The sequence below is a fragment of the Magnolia sinica genome, chromosome 17 (assembly GCF_029962835.1).
Source record: "Magnolia sinica isolate HGM2019 chromosome 17, MsV1, whole genome shotgun sequence".
Classification (NCBI taxonomy): domain Eukaryota; kingdom Viridiplantae; phylum Streptophyta; class Magnoliopsida; order Magnoliales; family Magnoliaceae; genus Magnolia; species Magnolia sinica.
The window spans coordinates 5,492,096-5,510,234 of NC_080589.1; the positions used below are offsets into that span (position 1 = coordinate 5,492,096).

General features: G+C 39.1%; 1 protein-coding gene across 2 annotated transcripts; it reads left to right on the plus strand.

Moving 5' to 3' along the window:
* The first annotated feature begins 6,036 nt into the window (after positions 1-6,036).
* LOC131230814 (uncharacterized) lies at positions 6,037-17,299 on the plus strand. Of its 2 annotated transcripts, none has more exons than XM_058226810.1 (12): positions 6,037-6,906; positions 8,466-8,564; positions 8,909-9,142; positions 9,249-9,373; positions 11,337-11,458; positions 11,573-11,655; positions 12,039-12,173; positions 12,434-12,574; positions 13,507-13,707; positions 14,597-14,691; positions 14,793-14,890; positions 16,847-17,299. In XM_058226810.1, exons 1-12 carry the CDS (start codon positions 6,862-6,864, stop codon positions 16,996-16,998), a joined length of 1,530 nt encoding a protein of 509 aa, XP_058082793.1. In that variant the 5' UTR covers positions 6,037-6,861; the 3' UTR covers positions 16,999-17,299. The 2 variants fall into 2 exon arrangements, with proteins under 2 accessions (XP_058082793.1, XP_058082794.1); XM_058226811.1 differs by having other exon boundaries at positions 6,067-6,906; positions 13,522-13,707.
* The last annotated feature ends 840 nt before the right edge of the window (positions 17,300-18,139 follow it).

Genomic DNA, 18,139 nt, shown 5'->3' on the forward strand with positions numbered 1-18,139 from the left:
TAATTGCACTCGCTTCACACGTGGAAATGAGTCACATGTGCGTAAGATCTGTCCCGTTGGTTAGGTGATCCTTACTGCTCAGACTGTTCAAATTCCAATTTTAGCTGATTAAGCCAAGCTTAAATTGGGACACTTTGGCTCTCATGTGCCTAAATCAGAACCATTAGTTTCTCAATGGAACGAAAAAATTTCAACATCGATACAGACGATCAGCTCACTTTCAAAGGAAAATGATGGTTGGAGAATGACAAAGAAGCATGGGGGACCAGAAATCAATTTCAATTCACTTCAGTATTACTGTCAAGCATTATAGCATGCCAAAACGGGCAGAGGAAATCTCTTTCCAAACAAGTTTATGGTGGAAATTCTATTTGGTTTGAATGGAAGAGATGAAATGCGAAATGGGTATATATGGTCAGAAACACCCATATGTGATCGAATCTTATCACTGCCTTATCAAGGTTTTACGACGGACGTACGGTGACTAGATTCACCAATAAGAGTACTTTCATTTGGTTAGGAATGTGATGTCTTCTGTTGAATTGTTGAATGCCAAACATGGCCTTCAAACCATGTTTTCGAAGGAAATGTTTTCAAGGCCACCAGCAGATGAAATGATGTTTTGTTTGGTAAAGAACAAATAGCAGAGCCCGAAGTGCGTTCTGGCTATTTGTTTTCGATAAAACTAGCCAAGATTGGGATTTTGAATGGTATCTGTTTTATGTGATTTTGGGTAAATCAATCCTAAAGGATTTTGATGGTCAGGTTGTGATTGGTGAAGGGGTTGCTTATGCTTGAGATTTTTCTCAATGCAATGGTAGGTGTCTGCTTTCTTGAGATCTGCTCTGATACTATAAAAAGAATGTAAAGATATTAGGTTATAAAATGGCTTTTTACTCATTTCATATACAAGTTGTTTTTATTGAAGTATCAAGATATGGGAGATTAGGATTTGTACAACTAATGGACATATACAAGTTCCACAGAAAATCCTATCCTAGGAGATGTAATCCCTGATCTAGAGGATCCTTCTCTCTATTGAATCCTGCCACCCAACTGCTATTTTGAGGCATCCCAAACGCATATTTATTTAATGATGAGAGAAAAAAAAATGATGTTGTGTATTCTTTCCAATTTCCCCACTTAGTCTCCAAAGTCATTTTTCATGCCAAAGAACATAGCTTGTTCTACCCTTTTAGACTTATCTCACCCAGTCGTTTTCATGAGATGACAATATATCGTTTTCCATGATCGACCACAATCAACCTCCACCTAATGACATTTCTCCAAATTTAATATCAAGTAAGCTAACTGCCATAATTGAGGTATTACAGGATATGTGGCTCACATCTTTGCATGGTATACACAGGTTTTCAACTCAGACAAGTGGGTCGCATGGATCAGAATCCAGACCATTGATCAATTTTACCCATCAGCAAATGGACTATGCCTTAAAAACCCCGTTGATAGGGCATTCTTAATCTGCCAATTTGTAGCCTATAGAAGCAGTTGAGAAATTGAACAATGGTTCATATTCAGCTGAAAAGGATCCAATGTGAAAGATTTTTTGGGCATTCTCCATCCATGGTGAGACTCAGCAGCCCAATCAATAGATTGTTGAAATGTGAGACCCGCTTGTTGGAATTGAAAACCCATGTATAGTATGCAAAGATGTGGGCCATTTCTCATATAATGCCTCATCCTAAGCAAATTACAAGTTGATACTACATAGTGTAAGTCTCAATTAAGAACAAGAGAAAGCATCCCATGATGAAAAAGAATATATATTTATATTTCTTGTATGGGAGAGATTTCAATATATTATAGTACATCCAAAAGGTAAGAATATAATACATCCAAAAGGTAAGAAGACAATCCACATATAACTGTTTACAGTGAAGCTAGTCCGAAACCAATAATAAGGAAAGATGAAAGAACCTTGAAAATTTGATAAGCTCAGAGCTACCTCACTCAAATTGTCAACAAAGACTTAATTTCAGCTCAAACCGAAAGAACGAAAAAAAAGAAAGTCGTTGAAATACTAGAGGTTTCCTTGATTAGTCCGTGTTTGGATGCTCGATTGAATTGAATTTCAATAATTTGATTCAATAAAGTAGAAATGATCAAAGTGGCGGGCTAGCCCCCTAATAGAAATTACAATTTTTCTGGTCCAACTTGAAATGTATGGAATTGCAATCAGTGGTTTGGCTGTCACTACAAAACTAAAGTTGCGTTGCTTCCATTTTGGTCATTAATATCTTCTAGTTTGAATTAGGTTATTGCGATTCAGTCCAATTGAGCATCCAAACACACCCTTAGTTGAGTAGAGCGAAAGGAATCATTTTTAAACACCCAACTGATCATCTTCCTCTTAGGATACTCAAAGACATCTAATTCACCGAACAGGTTATTTCACAGAAGAGGAGAACAAGTTATGAGATTACACCACCATGACTACTGGTTTTGGCACCCTCGATCATGATAGAAGGGTGTTGAGTGGGAAGAGGAAGGTCCCTTCCCTCACCAGTCAGCATTTTGACCACCTTCCACATTGGCTGCTGTAGATTAGGATATGATTGCGTGCACGGAAGGCCCATGAGAAAAACATTTAGAGCTTGATCTTCCGAGCATTGGCCTCCAAGATTAGGATCAAGCATTTCACTCAACGTCTTTGAAGCATAGTGCCCCCCATATATGCCAAAATAAATAGATTTGGAGTTAGGAATGCGAGAACTTAAAATTTGTTATGAAAACTATAGCTCTGATACCATGTTATCATTTCACTGATCAACGTCTTTGAAGCATAGTGCCCCCATATCAGCCAAAAAGAATAGATTTGGAGTTGGGAATGCGAGAACTTGAAATTTGTTATGAAAACTATAGCTCTGATTCCATGTTATCATTTCACTCAACGTCTTTAAAGCATATATAGTGCACTCATATCCGCCAAAATGAATAAATTTGGAGTTAGGAATGCGAGAACTTGAAAGTTGTTATGAAAATTATAGATCTGATACCATGTTATTGGAGAAGAGCATAATAAGGGAAATTAAGGAAAATTGATAGTTAGAGAACTAATGACCTGCCTAACCTATTTTATTAATTAGAAAACAGTATGCTTTCCAAGTGAGCACCCAAAATAAAATATACATCATTTATTTCTCTCTAACAGATTAAACATGAAAAAGTTCACAGTGACATGAGAGATTGGCCTACAAGGAGTTGTTCTTTTGACATGTGATCACTTCGATAACTAGTATTCCGTGGCTGTAAATATCGCCTTCTCCGTTAACTGCCCGTGGACAACATACTCTAGGGCCATGTAGCTCTGAAAGGATAATTGATAACACAAGATGATTGACCATTTCCTGAGATTGTGTGAAAAAAAAAGGGTTCTGCATTAGAAGAGATATTAATGAAAAATATGATAATTTAAGATCATGCAGAAGAAAATGATCATGACAAGTAGGGCTGTCAATAGGTACCCAAACCCATGGGTAGTGGATGGACGACCCAACCCGATTTTAATCGGTACATCTTATAAAATTCTCTCTCCATATGCCTCCAATGTCAAATTCTGCACCACCCCAATCACCATGTCATTAAAACTCACTGAATTTGATACAATCTTGAATGAACCACATACCAAAACATCATGACGGCTGTCAACGGGTCGCTCAGGAAGCCGTAATTAGCATAGGCCTAGAAGCACACTAACACAGAGATGAACGTGATGAGTTCGATCACCATCTTCCTCAAGGATAACTATTCTGAATCCGAGGAGCTTCTATGGACTCCTCACAGGTTCCTCGAATCTACGAGTAGAGATAGAAAATATAAATAAATCCTAATAAATTTTGAAATAAATTGATTAATAATAAATTTGAAGAAGTTTCACAATCAAACTACAACTCTAACTTCCTAAAATTCGTGACTTACTAGACTGTCATGATTTCCACTAGACTTCATGGTTTTTGGCCAAAAATAGTAAGTGTCCTATTTGGCCTAACCATGTTGTTCTCCTAAATTTTCTAAGCCTTTTCATGGAGGACACAACTCTTAAAGCTCAAAGACGAAGAGTTATGATCAAGCTAAAACTTACTATAAATAGTAAAAATGAAAATACAAGGTATTTTTACCGTCGATTTGATGGAATCTCTCAAATTCGGTGTAGGCAACCCAACATTGGGTGGCTAAATCAACTTCTCCTACCCAAAATCATATATGGTACGTCAAATGACTTATTCCGGTTTGCGAGATATGCATGTTTTAGTGTTCTGACAGTCCTGTTCACTTTTGCCTTCGATCAGACCTTCTCTGGTCCATCTTGGACATGAAAGTGTCTGCAACCCACGAAAGTGTCTGCAACCCACTCTACATCATGCATTGAGGAAGATGCAGCCGGTGGTGGAAGGAAGGCAGTGGGGGAGCTTTGCTCTGAGCATAACAAAGCACATAGATATTCGAAGCATTGTCCAAGCACATAGATAATGTCCAAGCCGTTGGTTTTGGAGTTGGTGATGCCAAACGCACCGATTGTGATCTTTTGCCTTATGATTTCTATCTCATCGATGGAAATCACATCAAAGAATTTTGGCCATGGTTAAGAGAACAGGGACTCATCAAGTGAAATTTTTAGTGGATTTGGTATATATATGAGTCAAATTAACAAAAGTACGTCACATTAGGATACACCATAACCATTAAAATTATTTTTATCACACTTGATAATAATTTGATATTGTAGATCTAATGGTCCACTACTTGATTAGTATAAGATCATAATATACGGTAGATAACTTATACAATGAAGGGATTAGTTCATGACTACGTGCATATATGAGTCAAATTAACAAAAGTACTTCACATTAGGATACAGCAAAGTCCACGAGACAATCGAGCACAACTAACGTATACTTTTAAAACTTTAATTCACCCTTACATATAAATCTTACTGCTATTTTTTTTTTAAAAAAATTTTATTTTAAAAAGAACCGAAAAAAAAGAGAGTACATGATATCTTTTCCATTGGATGTCAACTTGTGAAGAAAAGAGATTTACATATTTCTTTCTCTATCTTCACACCTTGTTACCTTATCATCTTGTGCATGGATAGTATCTCCCTTAAATCCTGCCAATGGTAAAGGTGATAGTTTCCCCATCTCCTTAATCTTAGAGAGTTTGAGAAGAGGTTTCTTGATATAGAGATTCTGCATGGGCAATTTTCATTGTAGTAAGTTCATTGGCGCCGGCACTCAATGCTGGTGTAATTTTAACCTTTTTAATTTTATTTTTTTTTGAAATTTGACCTGATCGGACATTGGCATCCTTAGGGTTTGGATCTATGAAGATAATGTGTTTCATTACATTTTTTATCCAAAAGATCCAATTCAACCATAATTTGTGTGGAGGTCCACCTTGGAGTATATATTTCATACAACCTGTTAATCATGTTGTCCTCGGATCAAGATAAATCAGCCTAAAACGAAACAGAGGAGCACTAAATGGAGAGATGTGTTTCAGGCACCAGGTCTACATTATTTCCCATTGCGTGGCCCACTTGAATTTTGGACGTGGAAATGTACAGTGAACATTGGCTCACCTGATGAACAGAGTGGATGCCATGAATGCAACGCTGTGGGCCCCACAGTGCTCGGGCATGGTCCCTGCTGCCTTCAACAGGCTTTGGGAATAGCCTTCTAATACCTGTTTTCGGCATAAAACACCCTCTTTCTACTCCATCCATCAAGTGGGAACCATCTTCTTCTTATTTATTTATTTAAATTTTAATTTAACATGCAGGCCGTAGTGGAATTTCACCACCTATGGGGACTCGAACCCTTGATCCGGTGTTGAAACTCCAGAGAGTCTACCTCCCGAGTAAGAGCAAGGACCCCAGTAGGAACCATCATTTGAACATACATACTGATTAAATCTCACATGAGACACATTTATGGGAATAATGTAAAATTGCTCCCAAGACAGCTAAGTTCAAATGGCATGGCTCACAAGTCACATGAGATTTGTATCTGCTGAGTTTTATATATTCTCTTCAACTTCGTGGTCCCACACACAAACCTATGGTTGGCATACCATTCTCATTAGGTGAAAACAGCTTTTGGTGGATCCTTAAGTGTGGGGCCTCTGTGATTTATGTACCTTACATCCCAAAAATGAAGCAGTTTCCAATCTTAACTACATTGAATATTGTTGATTGAATCTCCACCATTGAAAACTTATTGGGCCACCCCAAATGTTTATTTGCCATCCAAGCTTTTGATAAGTTGAAAAAAGACCTAGATGAAGGCCCCACACAAATATCAGATTGATAAAAAACTTTTGTGGCCCACAAGAAGTTTTTAATGGTCAATCACCACTGTTTCCTGTGGTATAGTCCAAATGATATTTGGATCTGCTTCATTTCTGTGATCATGACTTAAAATGAGCTTTCAAAACGGTTGGACGGCGTGGATATAAGGAGAATACATCAACGTGGGCCCCACCATCAGGGATCCCACCCACCTCGGTGGATCCGGGGAACCACCGAAGTCGCGCCCATCCCCATTTGTTCCATGTGGTGCGTCCCATTGGAGTGGTTGATCTAGCTAATTATCGCTTTAGAGCCTAGCATCGAGCTAGAACCTGATAGACGGTGCGGATTTTACATACACAACATGGTGGGACCCACAGTCTTAGCTGCTTTACGAAGCCTGTAAAACAGGCGTTGTAGAGGATTCCAGTCCCCCGAAACAAAATCCCCCTTCCGTTCTTCGCGAAGAAACATAAGAGAGAGAGAGAGAGAGAGAGAGAGAGAGAGAGAGAGATTTCGCGTCCGCCCTGCACTTCCACCTGAATTTCGCCATGGCTAGGGTTTCATCAAACAAGCACGACCGTGACCAAGCTTTGGTATCTCTCTCTCTCTCTCTCTCTCTCTCTCTCTCTCTCTCTCTCGGTCTGGATGTGTTTTCGTCGAATCGCGTTTTCTTTGCTTTCTATCGAAACCCTAACTCAATCAAGCCTTCAATTTTAATCCATTTCTATACAAATGCATTTGATTACGTAATAAAAAATCCGCCCGAAGTTTCAGAGATGGATGAATTCATAGTTAGCTTATTTAAACAGTAATTTTGGTAAAAAGATCGTAGGCAATGAGGAGTCTGTCGTGAGCTTTTCTCCGGCATTCAAAAGAATGTATTTTGAAACTGGGAAAAGCTTGTGTGCTAGCTGTGTGTACTGACAGTCGGCGAACATGTATCTTCCACCATCCTCTAATGGCAGGCGGCAATGTTCAAAATGGAGTTTTTGAAAATTTGCATTTTTGAAACGCTTGCTACATTCAGCCAACCATTTTTAGATGGCCAGAGATATGTGTGTGCCGACTCTTGGTGTACACCTTTGAAATTTATACAATCTGTTGCGTAGTGTTTGTGTCGCACCTATCTGTCATGACCCAGACATGCTCCAAAATTTCCTCCATTGGATGATGTTTTCCTTGCATTTCAGATTTGTGAACTTTTATTGGGCTGTACTGTTTTCAATATCCCATTGGGAAGCGTCTGATTGGATGCTTAGTGTTGTCCGATGGGCAGATTTTAGGCATCATGTCCCATTTTTTATGAAGCCCACAATAAAGTGGTTTGCTAAGCCCACATGTGTCTATAGGTCAGCCCATGTACAGGCCACCTCATGTGGTGATGTGGCACGTGTGCAAGATCCAGGCTGTTCATCTGGGGGTCCGACCTTTTAGATGCCGTCGACTGAAAATTGGACTGGTCCACAGTCTGCCCTTCTGGTTGGCCTCAATGTTAGAAACAGGTGGGGTTAGAACAACATGACCTTTTTTAGAAATTCTATTTTCAGCTGTTTTGTTTTGTAAACCATGGGCCACCCGATGTGTCAACCAGCCTGATTTTTGAGAGAGGGTATGTTTATCGCAAGGCCCTCATGATGGACAGCTTGGGTCTTGCACCCCTGTCCCACGTTGGCACATAGAGTGTGGGTGAGCTGTCCGATGCACTTGTGTGGAGTCCGTAAAGCTCCAAGATACAGATTAGAAACTACTAGCGAGAAAATGATGAACTAAAATAGTTAGACTAAAAAGTAATCGACCTTTGTCTAATTGAAGTTATGGCCCTTGGTAGAGTGGAATGGCAGAACAGGATTCGTGTAGCTGACCCCATTTAGTTGACTTAAAGGCTTAGATGATGATGAAAGTAAGTGACCCAACTATCCCTACATCACATGCGTTTGGATCTTTATTAGTTCCACATTGTTGTTTTAAGCCACAACGCCATGCCTGGCCACTAAATTCCGTTCATCCCATAATAGGGTTTCTTGAATGTTTGCTCTTGTCATTACTAATTAGCATAACATATGAACATTTATTAGCTCTAGTTTTGCCAGAGTTCTCATGAATTATTTGCTTTTCAAAAATTTAAGTGGGAAGTTGGCTTTTATTTTTCCAGGATTTCCAGGACTTTTTAAATGACTTGCAAGATTGGGAGCATTCTGTAAAGGAGAAAGACAAAAAGCTGAAAGGTCATATGCAGGAGGAGAAAATTGTGGTAATCTAAACTGGAAATTTTGTCATGTTATTTATTTATTAATTATTATTATTATTATTATTATTTTATAGATTGATAATGGAGCCACTATTTTCACCTACTTTAACTGATAGATATACCCTTTCTTTCTACTCATGGTAAAAATGGAAAGAAAGGGGAGTGTTCTATCAACCAGGGTGGCTAGATGTCAATTCCTCATTTAACATACGGGCATGCTAACCATTCATTGTATTGTATTTCTCAATTTAAAATGCACGGATTATCATCCTACTATTTAAATAATATAGGATAGGAGTCCAGCTCAAAATTCTGATGCAGAATATTGCCCTTGACACTTTTTGAAGGCATCCTCCTCTTGGAAGATAGGAATTGCCGGTGAAGGTAAAGGACTAAGAAAAAAAGCTCACACAGTTGAAATGAAAAGGTCAGCAAATGAAGTTGATCCGAAATTTGCATTAGGAAGCAGCCGTGAACAACAACAATTTGATTACTTGAGAAGTTCGGATGCAATCGGTCGTATATCAGGCAGTTTAACGACTGAGGAAGGTTCCCCAGATGCAGCTTCAGAGAAAGAACTGGTAGGAATTATTTTCCTCCACGAAATCCCTTTTGATTTACAATATGGGATTCTATATTCCTGTAGGCCTTTCTATTGAAATCATTTTTTATCTTTTTGTTTCACAGGGCAATGAGTATTATAAGCAAAAAAAGTTTCATAAAGCGATTGAGTGCTATTCAAGAAGCATCGCATTGTCTCCATCAGCAGTTGCATTTGCAAATAGAGCAATGGCATACATCAAAATCAAAAGGTGAGTTTTATTAATGTCCTTTTGCCAATTGTATCCATTAACATGATGAAATTAGTCCCTACATTCATAGCAGACACTTCAAGGATGAGAGTGTTTTCGTTGACAATGAATCATAAAATTGTATTTTATTAGATTGGATATCATAATAGTTCAGAATGATCATAACAAGGCACCAAGTTGAGGAAGCTTTGTTGCCCAATTGTGCATCCTATCAAATAATGAGCAATTCTCTGAAAATATGCATAACATGAATGTCTCTGGCCCCATCAATGATGTCTAAAGTTCTGTAACGAGAACCACTCTTATTTTTGTTTAAGAATTCATGTTGCTCAATCATCCTTCCTCATGAATATGCCTTTAGTTTTGATTGGCTAAAGTATCTTTCAGGGAATTTTTCTCTTTCAAAAAAGAAGACGAAGAAAAAAATCTTTCAGGGAAATGCTCTCTCAAAAAAGAAGACGAAGAAAAGAAAAGAAAATAATTTAAAAAAAAAAAAAAAAAAAAAAAAGAATCTTTCATGGAAATGCTCTATATGAGGATGGACATGGCTGTTCAACTAAAAGGTGAATTTATCCCCTAGGAATGTCTTCTTAAGAGATGCCACTAAAATTCTGTGACTGTCACTAGAAGTGGATTCAATTTCACCTACCAAAATTTGAGATTGAGCCATGCAAGTGTCCATCTCTACCTTCCAGTAGGGCTGCAACTTGGATTTGGGTATACGCAAACCCAACTGACCAAACCTGAGATTGGATCAGATTGTTAGGGTCCTCAGGTTGGATTAGGGTTGACCAAACCTGCGTTTGGATCAGGTTGTTAGGGTCCTCAGTTCGGATTTGGGTTGAGCAAATTCAGGTTATGTTAGGTCAGGTTGGGAATAGCAACATGTATTTGGGTGTTGGGCGGGTTGAGTTGGTTAGGGCTGAATAAAGGGGGATTCGGGTTGGATTGGTTTGGGCACCTCGGGTTGGAATTTAGACCCGATCAGGTTGCAGGTTTGGTTCTCTTGAGGTCAGGTTGGGGTCTGGTTGATCCTTAACCCCACCCGACCCGACCCGCCTGAGTTGCACCCCTACCTTCCAGCGTTATCAGCAAAGGAAGAACGGTCACTAGCTTATAATGCTGTTGTAACAATGAAGCGAAAAAGACTCTAGCTTATGATGCTGTTGTAACGGTGAAGCTACAAGACTCCAAGAGTTGGGTGCAATTTGTTGCTATCCCAACTAGCATACCAGCCATGGTAGTTGGAAGTGGAATTATGGAAGCCTGTTGGAGTTCTCTGGGGGACTGGGGGTGACCTCTTGCCCAACGGACGAAAAATCAGCTCAATCCAAAACTCAGGTTGGTCACAGCAGAGGGAACAAGTTGAGAGTGGATGGCCTCTGTTGTTTTGGGTGGCAAGCTAACCAAGTTGTGTGCATATAATATAAAGTTAGTTCAAACTTCAAACCCTTCATCTTGGCTGGATGAAGTATGCTCAGGCCAAAATCAGATAGTTACACAACTTAGGTGGGCCCTGGTGAAAATAAAGGGTGCCTGTTCTCTCCCAGTTCCCCTTTCTGTGTTTCCACCTGAGTTTTGATTAGGCTGATGTATGAGCCCTTGGAGCAACTTGAGGTGACACATCTGATGGACGGGTGGGATGCCTTTTGGGCACTACGTGGGCCCCTCATCTGCCCAGTACCACCATAAGCTTATGGTTGTACTTGTACCTCGGGTGTGCAGCATGTATGGTTGCTTATGCTATCATGGATTCATGATTCATTCTTGAATCCTTACCAGTGGTTTATGTTCTTAATTTACTTCAGCTTTATAGTTTAGAGATATAAGTTCTGAGGGATGCGATTATCATGTTATAGCAAAGAAACTATTTTGAACTTCCATAGTTTCATTTGCAGGCGGCACTCTCTCTGGGTTAAGAATGCTTAGCATCTTTAATTTTCCTTTTTTGCTTATGTATTAGGTTTGAAGAAGCCGAGAATGACTGTACAGAAGCCCTAAATTTAGATGATCGTTACATAAAAGCATACTCACGCCGGGCAACAGCCAGGAAAGAACTTAGAAAACTCAAGCTATCCATTGAAGGTATATCAAATCTCTAAGTATGTTTTTATTTTTGACTCATCATGATCAATACATCTATTTTCTGATCAGTTTTGTGGTGGGAGTTTACATGTTACAACATATGGCTAATTGCAGATTCTGAGTTTGCTCTAAGGCTTGAACCTAATAACCAAGAGCTCAGGAAACTGTACACCGAGGTGAAAGAACTGTACGATAAGGTATGATTATTGATTTTTTATTCTTTTTTTTTTTTTTTAAATATTTTAATTTTTAATTTTTTAAATTTTTTTTAAATTTTTTTAATTTTTTTAATTTTTAATTTTATTATTTTTTTAACCTGAGCCTCCCTGTTTTCCATGTTAGGTCATTCATTAATCCTGTATGCTAGGTTTTAATGCTTCTCTCTTATTTATTTTTTAATCCAATGATTGTATCGTATACAGTTCCATTACTCACAGATGAATTACGGTAAAACTTTTCATTGCGAAGGATGTCAGGAGATGCATGGAAGCATATCCATCTGTTCCCATACCCTCATGTAGGCATCATAGGCTGCCTTCTAAATGGAATTATGTATGATTCATCCGTCTATCTTATGCAGGAAATTGTCAAAAAGACCTCTGATGCAGTGAAGAATTCCATTCAAAGATTTGAGAGAGTAAGGGATTCAGAAACAGAAGCCAAAGGAGACTCTCAAGGAGCACGAGTTACTGTAATTCAAGCTGATCAGGTCGAGGTACTGATAAGCAGTTCAAGCTTCCTGTTCAATTGCTGAGTTTGGTTTTGATAACATTGCTTGTATATGGGGAAAAAACATTTTGTAGAGGTGAATAGAATTTTGGATGGAATCTTCTTTTGAATTTCTTGGTGCTTTGTTAGTTTGGTGTTTGTTTTTTTCAATCAGTGCATATTCTCTTACTCATAGGAAATAAAAATTAAAAAGGAAAACAGGAAAAAGCTTAGAGCGTTTTTGAACTGTGGACTGCCTTTGTGCAGGACAAGAATGGGAAGGATCCTGGTAAGCCTGCAATCATTATGAAGGGAATAGAGAGCATAACTATGAGTTCTGGAAACAATAGCTGGGAACAACAGTTAGATGCATCAGAGGAAGGTGCAGCTCCAAATTCCGGCACAAAGGTATGAGAGTCACCCTCAAGAACCATATATTCTTGAACTTTTGACATATAAACCCTTGCCTTTTGGCATATTCCCAAGTACATACCTGCCATTTTAGTGTTCCTAAATAATCCCATACCTTTTCAAACCACAGTCGATTACTCCCCTCAGTTGCCTTTCTGTTATGCTAGCATGAAGGAATGCACAAAAACCAACCTTTAGCAAAAGGAAATAATCGTTTTGGCTTTGATCTCTTCCAAGGAAATGAAAAGATGAAATTGCCCTTCTGATAAAAAAATTTCTAAGGTGGAATTCCCCCCAATCAATTGGTGGCACATGGACGCACATTCCCCGATCAATAATCAACACACTAGGACGTGGGACCTACACTGATTGATTCAAACCATTGGTCAGTGGTCTAAACTAATCTAGATCATGCAATCTAGACGATTCACGTGATTGGACATAGATGTGCATTCCCCGATCAATAGTTTGCACGTGGGACTTGATTGATCCAGATCATTGGCCAATAGTGTGGACCAATCTAGACCTGACGTAGACGTGCATTCCCTGATCAATAGTTTGCACGTGGGACTTCATTGATTCAGATCATTGGCCAATAGTGTGGACCAATCTAGACAATGCAATCTAGACCCATCCATGTAAAGATACACTAATGATACATATGGCTCACTGGCATTTTTTTTTTTTTTTGGACTAATGAATGAAAAGGTGGGATTTGTTTAGGAATACTTGTATGGTAGAGGGGCCTTTGGGTAAAGGCCAAAAGGCAGGGGTTTATATGCCAACAGCCCTAATTATTTCATGAAAAATAGCTAGATTGGTAGATGAGCTATAAATCCGTCTACAGTTCTTTGGTCGACAAAGTTTTCCTTTTGAACTCAATAGAGTTTCCTTCTAAATGTTTTTAGATGTGTCTAAACATTCTATAGCGTGGTTTCAAACAGATAAGCAATGGTGTTGATGGAAAACATGAATTCAAAGCATCAGTGCAAGAGCTTGCTTCTCGTGCAGCTTCTCAAGCTTTGGCTGCCGCAGCAAAAAAGATTACCACACCAAAGTCAGCTTACGAGTTTGAGGTTTCTTGGAGAGCACTCTCTGATGACCATGTCCTTCAGGCCCATTTGCTGAAGGTTTCTGATTCAACTCCAGTTGTCCTATCCTGCAATTTTTCCTGGGGGCCACTATTTGCATCCTCTTTACAATACATGCACCCTTTCTCTCTCCTTTTGGTAAATGATAGTACAACTGCATAGGGGTACAACTGTGTACTATTCTATTACAAAAAGTAGAAAATTAGGGTATATATGCCAACGAGGAGCTAAACTAAGCCCACCCACGTGTACAAGTCAGCTAATGCACACGCCAGCGCATATGGCAATGCAATTCCCAAGCCCTCCATAAGAAGCATGGTATCTGTATCCCAAATCTGTTATGTAACATCTGTAATGGCCATTACATAACAGTAACGGTCATAACCATTAAGCGTTACAGGGCCGAAATGGCCGTTGCAAAAAAAAAAAAAAAGGAGCCATAATTGCCGTTATTGCCCATGTCATAATGGTAACAGTGGTGGCCATTATGGCCACCGTCACCGTTATGGAACACCTTGATAAGAAGGTTACTATGTAGATTCTCTATCCTATGAATTAGATCAGTCCACTAGTCAGGTCGGCCACATTTAACTGAACAAATGTGCAGTTCTGAAAAAATCAGCCGAAAGTTTTCTAACCTGTGTATGTATTTCTAATATTATCTCGTACTTACTGAGTGGACCAACTTTATCTTTGAGAGGTAACATATATGCAGTGAGGTCCACCTGATGGATGGCTTAGATATTTCACCTGTTTGCCATCCTGGCATATGTGGTGGCATGTGGATTAGCTGACATGTACATGTTTGTGGACTAGCAAAGCTCAATCAACAAGATAGGGGGGTAAATTAAAAAATTTGTTTCTTTCTTATAATGTCTTCTATCAGTGTGTTGTAACTTGTAACCAATTTATCTTTGTACATGGTTAGACTATACCGCCGAATACTTTACCACAGATATTTAAAAACGCTCTATCTGCTCCCATACTGATTGACATCATCAAGTGCCTAACCACCTTTTTCTTGTAAGTTGCATCTCTATGTTCTTATATGTATACTTGATATATATGACATCCGATTGTACGATTGGATCTTTTATTCTAATGCCTCTATTTCAAATTTGTAGGGAGGAGATGGAGCTGGCTGTTGATATTTTAGATAATTTGACCAAGGTTGCACGATTTGACATGATCATCATGTGTCTTTCCGCTGTTGACAAAGCTGGTATGGTTTAATTCTATGCAAGTCACTTCTCTTAGACGTATTGTTGGACATCAACTTCCATGTGGACACATGGAAAATGCCTACAATATTTTGATTTGGCACACTACACCATGGGCCATGGCAAAAAATCAGGGCATGCAATTTTAGGAATGTTAAACTCAAGAGACTACATTGTGGAAAACGTGGAGAGGAAGAAGAAGAGAGGAGAAGAGAATCTTTTCTTCATTTCTCTCCCTCTACTGGTTCTTTTTTTGTTGACTATTTTTTTTTACAACTGATAAGCCCAATCAAAAGATATTATTAAAATTTAGAAGTTCTAGATTTAAATTTTTTTTTTTTTTAAATGATAAAAGGTATGCAACCATATGGTGCATTACAATGCATGAAGACATTATGCACTCTCACATGCACTCACAGGTCTGTGTACTCTTTTTTCTTTTTTTTTGAAAGTAACGAAGAGAATTTATTAAAAGAAAGAAAGCATACAAAGAGGACTGCTGAGATAGCAGCCACAAGGCAAACTAGAAGCCTAAGAAAACAAGATTATAGTCTTTTAAACCCATTACATTCGTCACCCATTCAAAGATCAACTTTTTGGCGAAGGATCCCACAGATTTAGCCGTAGCCTGAGAGTCGTTGAAGACTCTCTCATTCCTTTCTGTCCAGATGGCCCACCAAATTGCAATTATCGCCATTCTCCAAATTCTGGTTTTCACTTTACCTAGCTTATGGCCCTGCCAAGCTGCAAGCAAGGACGCAGCAGAGTTTGGGGTGCAGCCAACAAATGTGTACTCTAAGAATGGAAGAAATATTAACACTGCCTGTTTTTTGGGCATATTCCAATCAAGTAGTTACAACTACATGCCATGGCCACCTGTCACTATGGGAACACTTGTAAAACTAGCACTCATCTAGTTGATAGCTTGTCAAAACTCAAATGCATTTTCAATTTCTTATCATCATCATCATCATCATCTTAAGCCTTATCCCTGCTAATTGGGGCATGCAATGTGAATCCTATTCCACCATTCCCACTCTATCAAGGACCATGACCTCATTTAGGTCATCAAATCTTCTCATACTACCTCGCACTACCTCATAAACATTTACATTCCTTGTACTACCGAAACATTTTCCATGGTCTGGATTTTGCAACGTACCATCGTTGATATTTAATACTGGATGGCCTACTTATTCCCAAAATCAACTGCTCCCTTTCTTGCTTTAAGTCAATTGCTCTGCTACTTGCTTTAATTGATGCTTTGTTGCCCCACCCGTTTGGGGGACACGCACGCATGCAAAAAAGTCACATTTACATGGGCACGCATATTTCTGCTGCTGTGTTTAAGATCATTCAATTCGGACTTATTTTTGCAGCTCATTTGAATATGTGAGCATAGGTACATCCAACTTCCCATTGGGCCGAATCCGTATGGCTTGGAATATTGTTTCTGGTTTATGTACAGTCCGGCAAGTTATGCAATGCACACACTGACCTCAACATGCAGCTGTGTGTGCAGGAATTGCTGCCACAATGTATATCTGGCTTCAAATCAGGTTTCTCCACTCATCAGGCAAGTGAAGCATATGATGAATGTGGACTGGTACCAACGTTTTGTAAACTGTCCATTGTTTTCATACACCTGATGAGGGGACTGCTCTATTTTCGGGCCAGATCATTTGCATTGTGGGAGCCACCTGATGCATTGGTCAGATATGCAGACATGCTAGGTTGGCACTTGGTGTCATGTATAGATGGGTGTGTGAGCTTCTTTTTTTTTTTTTTTTGATTGAGAGGTTGGGCGTGTGAGCTTAAGCTCATTTCTCTCTCTCTCTCTTTTATTTATTTATTGTTTATTTATTTTTTATTTTCTGGTTTTAATTGCAATATCTCTGGTGTAGAATATCATAGCAGTTGGCCTCTTACAGTAACCTTTTTTTTTTTCCCATTACCAGATCTCTACAAGATATGGAACGAAGTGTTTTCAAATGAGACTGTTCCGGCCGGACATGCAGAGACAATCAGGAGATTGCGTCCCAAATACTGCCTCGGTGATGGATGGCAAATGCATGTGCTGGAATCCAGCGGCTGGAGTAAGATGTCATGAGACATGGGGTTTGTCTCCATTGCTCTTTTACAGTGTAAATCAGATGATGCACTGTGTGGTCTCTCATACTAGCTAATGTTCATGGCCTGGTTGCTATATGCATTATCACAAATTCACCCTCCGCAGAAACTTGTAGATGAATGGTTATGACGCCCTGCAAGGGCTTCTTTTGACTATCCCCATTCTTTTGTGGGGCCCACAAAATGAATGGTCAGATTGTGCTGTTTTGTGCCCATGGGCCCACTCGTGGACTCGACCAAATTGTATAAATATAATACGTTCTATCTTTTTATCCTTTTTATATTGTTGGCCTCTCCCCCTTTTAGCATGTTTGTGGAAAACTGTGGGAAAGAATATGAATCCCACCGTTGCTGAGTCAGTCGGTATATTTTTTTCATTTTAACTGTCCAGTAAATTTTGACCAATCTAATATTCAGATATATAACTAAATAACCAAATAAGCATAACGTTTTTATTCCCTGTACATCTAAACTGGGAGCCATAATTCTGACGGTTTAATTTGAATTCATTATATGCTCCATATGCAATTCTAAGTAATTTTTAACTGGCTGTGTGCCATCCGTACCGCTCTCTGGGCATTTCGAAGTTTTTGTTGAAAAGATAAAAATAAATAGTTAAGCGTAGAGATAAAAATAAATAGTAAGCGTAGATTTCCTAACAGTTAAGAGAGAAGTTTTGCTGTTTGACTCGGCCCGGAGCATGGGTTACCCATAATGAATAGTCTCTCTCTCTCTCTCTCTCTCTCTCTCTCAACAGCCTATCCTGTGCTCGAGAAGCTCCCCAAGTTCCTTGGCCACACCTTACTCTTGCTCGGGTGGTAGACTCTCAGGAGTTTCAACACCCGGTCAAGGGTTCGAGTATCCATAAGTGGTGAAATACCACTAGCGTGAGTGTGTGGGGTGTGTGTGCGGGTGATAAAAAAAAAAAAAGTTCCTTATAAGGTGCATTTAGTTGTCTTACATGAGACTCGGGATTTTCCCCACTCCATGGCATGGTTAGGTGGAGAGTACCTCCTCGAGTAAAGGATTCTACAGTTGGTTGACCAAAATGAGGATTTCAAATTGCATGAGCAATAGGTCTTGCATGTACATGGTGTCTTGTACTTGTGAAAATTTCCTCA

Coding starts and splice junctions, on each gene's coding strand:
- LOC131230814 (XM_058226810.1), top strand. CDS start 6,862: ATGGCTAGGGTTTCATCAAACAAGCACGACCGTGACCAAGCTTTG. Junction 12,174..12,433: donor TTCAAGCTGATCAGGTCGAG/GTACTGATAAGC, acceptor GCCTTTGTGCAG/GACAAGAATGGGAAGGATCC. Junction 13,708..14,596: donor TTCAGGCCCATTTGCTGAAG/GTTTCTGATTCA, acceptor GTACATGGTTAG/ACTATACCGCCGAATACTTT.